Genomic DNA, 6,756 nt, shown 5'->3' with positions numbered 1-6,756 from the left:
ATTTAATTTAAAATACTATTTTATTTATTAATTGTTTTCTCTATTTATTTCCATAAATGAAACTAACATAATTATAGATGTACTGTTTTTGAAACCAATAATGAATTGTTTTGTGCTGAGAAGGGGGCACAGTATCCCCAAAACATCCAAAAATAGAATAAGCATTGCATTTTTTTTTTTTATGTTAGTTTTTAATCTTTAAACAATTATAAATTAAAAAAAAATTATATTGTTACATTTGTTTGTAATTAATGAGCCTTAAACATAACCCACCAGTAAATAGATTAAATATATTAAGTTAGGTCACTGAAATTGAAAATATCAATAATCAAATTACTATTATTCTAAAATAATAATAGACAAAGTTGATATAAAATCCCTAAATATAAAATCTACTGCATGATTGAAATGAGAATTCATAGTTGTTGTATTAGATATTCTCTTGAAATAGCAATAATTTGTTGTGAATTCTAAGAAAATAAAGTAAACACATTGAAACAAATTTTTAAAAAAATTGTTTTATATGCTCTCAAATGTAAGAAAGCATCTAACTTCTAACATTATTTTTATTTATAAGCACTTAACTATACCAAAATGGTTTTAGTTGTCACAAACCCAAAATTAACTAAATTAAAAACTCTTTGAATTTAAACGGAATCTCTGCTAAGTCACCCTCATAAAGGTCTGAAATTCAGGTCAAGACATCGGCACAAATAAATAAGTTTTGTTTATTTGTGTATCTTTGCTGACTGCACCCCCCACCCCCTTACCATCTCCTCATAAAAACTTTTTGAATTGATAAGCAATGATTTTATTTATTGAAGTGCTAATTTTTGGTAAGTATTTAATTTAATTTTGTTGATAAAATAAATGAAGGTTTCAGTAGTAAAATGGTGAGGCTTCATTTTTTCTCGTAATAGAGAATTAACCAGCATTTATCAGCTAATAATGACATGAAACAAAATACCTAATTAATAGAGGACTAACTATTAGGTTCTTCTAAGTAATATTTGGAACAAAAAAAGAAAAAAAGTATTTGAAATCATGTTGCACTACAATGAACAATTATAACTCCATCCCCAGGGAAGAATGCTGGCGATATTTCAGCGTTTCCTCCTGTCCACTTATGCTTTAACTTATTTGTATAATATTTTCATTTTTCCTGAATTTTAAATGTTTTTAATGGTACTTCATGTTGAATCACTTCAAAAAGAAATCAATAGTCGTGGAAATTAAAATTTAATTTTACCCAATGTCTAGCAAATTTAACTTCAACTAAAATAAATCTTTTTTTCAACAGGAACCTTCAAAAAAATAATCATAATTTTCAATTTAAAATGAAACGCTCATTAAGGTTCATCTAATATATTAAAAAGAAAATAAGGAAGTTTTTCATTCATTTATTTTTCCTTAACCAACTATAGACTGTTTATAACCATGAATTGTTAGTTTCCGTTTCTCCAAGTCTTCTGGATACTCCTGGACGAAAATTGATCTCACTTCCTTTGTGGTCAACTTTTCAGGTACATTATTGAATTTTATAAATTAAATTGTTTAAAATGGTATCATTTTATCTTATTTATAATGTCACTAGCTTTTTTATATATTTAACTATAAATCTTTAAGTGTCTTGGAAAAGAAGAAGTGAGGAAGAGGTTTCAGCGCGCTTTCGATTGGTGTCAGCAACTATGGCTGAGGATAGAGAAGTATCCTAATATTAGACTTTTAGTAAGAAGATTTTAAATTATTATTATTATTATTATTTATTTCCTGATTTTATTAATTTCTTATTATATTTCTAGAGCCAACCACCCGGGGGAGAAGGAGGTATTATTACCGTTTCGGAACTAGCAACAAAACCAGTGAATGCAAATGTAAAAGGAATTTTACTAATCATCGTTCATTGTTTATGAAACATTTTATTATAATGATAACGTTAATGTGTACTTTTTTTCCTTCTTCAGATATTATTTGAAGTAGCAGCTTCTACTGTAGTTTTCCAGTTTATTCCTGAAAATCATCAAGGAAGAGTTCCGCCATACTATGATAAATTGAATTCCTGGGTATGTTTATTAATAATTTCCTGAAATATGGATTAATTTTGTATGCTAATGAAATGATTTCCTTAAATTAATGAATAGTTTATCTTGTATCTTGAATTTTGTTCTAATAGTAAGTTATATTATATTATAGCTTGGTCAGATACTTCAAAGGGATTGTCCTCTTGTGAATATAACTCTCTGTGAAGTTGAAAATAACGAAGTGGTTTTACGATATTGCCCTTTGGAACCGCAACCAGGAGTGCATGAGCCTCCTGACTTCGAATCATTCGTAGCTTGCTTAGAACAGCAGATTGTGAGTTTATTTATTGTTCTAATAAATTATTATTTTTAGTAGTTGCAAAGAAGTTGATATGATTAATTACAGGAAAACAAACAATTTCATTTTTCAAATTAAATTAAAAGTCTTTGAAAGGACATTAAGATGCAGAAACTTGAATAAAGAATATTTCTTCAATTAAAATTTATAGAAATCAGAAAATATTAATCACATTGTCTTTTGATCAACTATGTAAATTCAAATGAATTGTTAATAATATTTGTTTACTATAATTTGATGAATAATCCAGAATTCCTTTATTTTTCTATTTTCTTTGGAATGTCCTCAATCCATACATTTAAGCGAACACAGAATAACTTAATTACATGTAAATTAAATATGTTCAGGTAAAACTTGAATATATATCGCAGAATTACCATTTATTTAATGTTCATTATTATTATTTTTTAATTGATTAATATTAAGATTGGATAATGATTTTTGATCATATCTGATGATGGATATTAATTACTCTTTATAGGAAATTTTAACTGCTACTGTGAAGCACAAGAGTGAGTTCCAAAAATTAGTCGAAGCATCTCAATGTTTGCGGCTGGTCGAAATTGAAGGTTGGGCAGGTTTGGGAGGAGTTAGGTACCAACCAAGTGCTTATCAAGATGTACAGTTAACAGATTATATCAAAGAACAGTTAAATAACCTCAATGTTAGCCTGGTTGAAAGGTTGAGAGCTACTGATGCAGCCTTTTCTCTTGGTAAGCATTCAATTTACTTTATTAGTTGAACATACATAAAAGTGTGAAATGTACAATGCTAGAGATAAGCTGGGTAAAAGATAGATATACAATAAAAGAGACAAATACTGAACTGCTTGTACGTTAGTGGCATACTGGTTTGAGGGTGGGGTATTATTGATAGGAAAATAATACACATATGTTTATAGAACATGAATGAAAATAAGAAACAAGATTGGGCATAAAGTATAATACAGTACACTTCTAATGCTTCAAAATGAAGTGTTCATTTTCCCTTTAAGATAAGCACGTTTCTTCCAACATGTAACAATTTTTTTCATTCTATCACAAAAAAATGTTTTCGACTTTTCTTGAATCCAGGACTTGACAGTGGCCTTTACCTCATCATCCAAAGTGTAATGATTACATTCGAGGTCTCTCTTGAGTTTAAGAAAGAAATAAAAATCACAAGGTTTGGTGAGTGTAGAAGCACTTCAAGTTTCATAGAGCCTTTACTGTTGTGTGTGGCTGAGCATTGTCATCATGTCAGCGTTTTGCAGGATTATTGGGGCTATGGATTACACAATCCACAATCTTTAATGATATACTGATTTCTTAAAATCAACTTGTTGATGAGTTTGCAATGTTTATTCTCTGTTGCTGTGATCGGACGTGTGGCGTGTGTGTTTCACTAACAATTATTGCTTCTCAAGGCTTGCAACCACGAAATTTTACTACCCATCGATTTACAATAGATCTATCTATTGAAAAGCCTTCAAATGAGGATAAATCTCAATTTGTGTCATTTAGTTCTTACTCAATCTCATTTCATTCACACTCTACAAGCATATGTGCATTACTTTTTAGTTTTCCCTCGTCTACAAGAGTAAGTCAATTATTATCTGCAATATAGTTGTAAAATTTTATTGTAATCAAATAGGAAACTCATAAGTACATCATTTTTCGACATGGTCTCCTTGCTTTTCAACAAACTTGGTCCATCATTGTACAAACTTCATGATGCCCTCATAAAAGAAGGTTTTAGGTTAAGCTGTGAGCCAGAAATGCATCACTTCTTATATTGCTTCATCCATCCATTCATGCTACAACACAACACCTTTTGACAGCAGTCCTCGGAGTTTGTTTCGAATGGCAGGGTTTATCTTGGCAGTAAGCATCTCACTGTAATGTACACTGTTTATTCTTGTGCCCCTTTTGAATTTTGAAGTACTGGCTCATCCTCCATATAGACCCGATCTTGCTCCTCTGATTTTCACTTGTTTGGTCAACTCAAAGAGGCATTAAGGCGATTAACCTTAGACAAGCAATGGAAGAAGTGGTGCATTCCTAGCTCACAGTTCAAACTAAAACCTTCTTTTATGAGGGTATCATGAAGTTTGTACAACGATGGACCAAGTGCGTTGAAAAGCAAGGGGACTATGTCAAAAAATGATGTATTTGTAAGTTTCCTATTTGATTACAATAAAATTTTATAACTATATTGCGGATATTAATTGACTTACCTTGAATATGTACAATAGAATAGAAGCACTAAACAGTTTCTTGGAGTCTTTGAGTTGTAGATAGGAGAGGGAGAAAAAAAGTTTTTAAAAAAATAAAGGAAAGATACTCAGCAGCTTAAATACAAAAAATCACTTAATCTGTTTAAACTGTGTATCTTCTGGTATAATAGCTGATCTTGTACTTATCAAAATATTTCAATGACCTTTGAGGTTCAAATTATTATTTTAGGTGAAGGTGGAGATGGATTGGCTTGTGTGAGGTTTGGGATGGTCACCAGTGACACCGATGTAGGCGAACTTTTATCTTTGGTTGAGACTGCTGGTCAAGAAGAGGAAGAAACAGGAAAAGTTCTTGATACAATGGCTGAAGTTGTGAAACGAGGTGTTTTTTTTAAATTTATTTTATATTTATAAGTGTTAATTAATTAATAATTATTAACATTTAATAATTTCATTCAATAATTAAGTGTTAATTAATAATTTCCAAGTAGAGACATAACTTGATTAGGCATTGGTTGAAGGTTGCCAATCTTATTTTATCGAAGATTTTAAATTTTGATTAACTGAAAATTAATTTCATATTGAGTTTTCCTGAAAGTAGATGTAAACAAATTTTTTGACTTCAAAAGTGCATGAAACTCTCTAACTATAATTTTCATTTTGAGTTATAGAGTCTCATATTCAAGTGTAGTAGCTACATTGTATTTATAAATGTACATGGGGATGTTCCCATGTGTTATGCAGACAGGCCCCAGAGACTGCCTTACATTACATAGCAGACTGTGGTAGGTATGCGTCACTAATATACAGGCTTTTAGGCTCTGATAGAATCACAGGAAATAAGGCTTCCTCTATAGATTGGGAGTCCCTTTTGAATTTCATTAGAAAGTCGAAAAGGTTCGATATTGAGGAATAAGATACATAAAAGAGCCATTCCATTGATTTGTCTTGTGGATGGCAAAAAGGACCTGTTCTCCCCACCATTACCTACCAGTATCATACATCATGATATTTGTATCATATTTTGATCTGTTTTTTTGTACCATTTTAATATAAAACTACAGGAAAACATGCGTTTCTTAAAAAATTACAGTGGAATGAGTTCACCCTTCATAATTGCTTATAAACTTTCATGTCCTCTCAGAGGGTACAACAAGTAGACTTATATTGTCTCCTCTGAAGGGACAACCGAGTGCAAAGGGTTAAAATGGAGAATGACCAGCTCAGGACAGAACCACGAAATGTATGTATTCCTTGAGATATGCTGTTATCTTGAAATGTCCCAAATTTGAAAAATCCTTTACTCTTAGCAACTTTTTTTTTGTTTTTTCTAATATTGTTATTTAAAAAAAAAAATTATTTTATTCAGTAACTATTTTTAAAGTGAATTCTTGCCTGTTATAATATCCAACTATTTTTATGCTTGATAGGTATCGAAGCAGCAACTTTAGAATTGCAGAGAGAAAGCGATGAACAGCTATGGCAGGAAGGTATATTGCGTGCTGTCCCCGTAGTAGGATCGATAGTGAATTGGTGGTCACCTCATCACAAAGGTTCAGGTATCAAAGGTCGAAGCTTAGATCTTACTGCGGGCATAGTTGCCTCTACTGAAAATATTTATAGGTAATTTAAGTTTGATGTGTTTATTAGTTATAGTAAATATACACCTTTGCTTAGTTTGTCTTTATCTTGGTTTTATGGCGATAAATATAATAAATTATCTAGTGCTGGCCAAAGTGTCCATTATGTTCGGTAGTCATGCTTAATACCTGTGGTAGCAAGTTGACTGCTCTAACTTTTTAATAACTGTGGAATTGTATAAAAATGCTTAGTATATTTGTTTGCCAATAAAAGATGCAGGTTTCAAAAAATAATAATAATAAATTTATTTTGTAATTAAAATCGGAAGGTAAGAGAATAAAATGTGTAAAAATACAAAACTTATTTAAGTGAAATTTTTTCCATTTTAAAAAATATTATTATTGTTTAAAACCTCTTCCTCGAAAATTTCTGCTAGCAATAGGACTGAACAACGCACAACTTTATACATCACTCACTATTTCGAAGATTATTAAAGGTTAGAAAAAAAAAAATTTTGAATTTATGGGTTATTCCTATCCCCATTTACACTAAAGGTAGGTTTACATTACATAACAATGCTG

At 30.5% G+C, this 6,756-nt stretch overlaps 1 protein-coding gene across 4 annotated transcripts in view; it reads left to right on the top strand.

Moving 5' to 3' along the window:
* The window catches only part of LOC106688485 (pyridoxal-dependent decarboxylase domain-containing protein 1), a 29,127-nt gene that overhangs the window by 17,159 nt on the left and 5,212 nt on the right, over positions 1 to 6,756 (top strand). For all 4 annotated transcript variants that reach the window (XM_014432970.2, XM_067051173.1, XM_014432971.3 and 1 more), the window contains 8 exons: positions 1,425 to 1,523; positions 1,627 to 1,728; positions 1,803 to 1,874; positions 1,965 to 2,063; positions 2,194 to 2,355; positions 2,861 to 3,092; positions 4,824 to 4,976; positions 6,025 to 6,217. In XM_014432970.2, coding sequence (XP_014288456.1) covers positions 1,425 to 1,523; positions 1,627 to 1,728; positions 1,803 to 1,874; positions 1,965 to 2,063; positions 2,194 to 2,355; positions 2,861 to 3,092; positions 4,824 to 4,976; positions 6,025 to 6,217 — 1,112 coding nt within the window. The remainder of the gene's footprint in view (positions 1 to 1,424; positions 1,524 to 1,626; positions 1,729 to 1,802; positions 1,875 to 1,964; positions 2,064 to 2,193; positions 2,356 to 2,860; positions 3,093 to 4,823; positions 4,977 to 6,024; positions 6,218 to 6,756) is intronic.

Source organism: Halyomorpha halys, unplaced genomic scaffold (assembly GCF_000696795.3).
Source record: "Halyomorpha halys isolate HHAL.00 unplaced genomic scaffold, Hhal_1.1 Scaffold1141.1, whole genome shotgun sequence".
NCBI lineage: Eukaryota > Metazoa > Arthropoda > Insecta > Hemiptera > Pentatomidae > Halyomorpha > Halyomorpha halys.
Note: the sequence above shows the minus strand (reverse complement) of the source record. Positions and strands in the feature narration are given on the sequence as shown.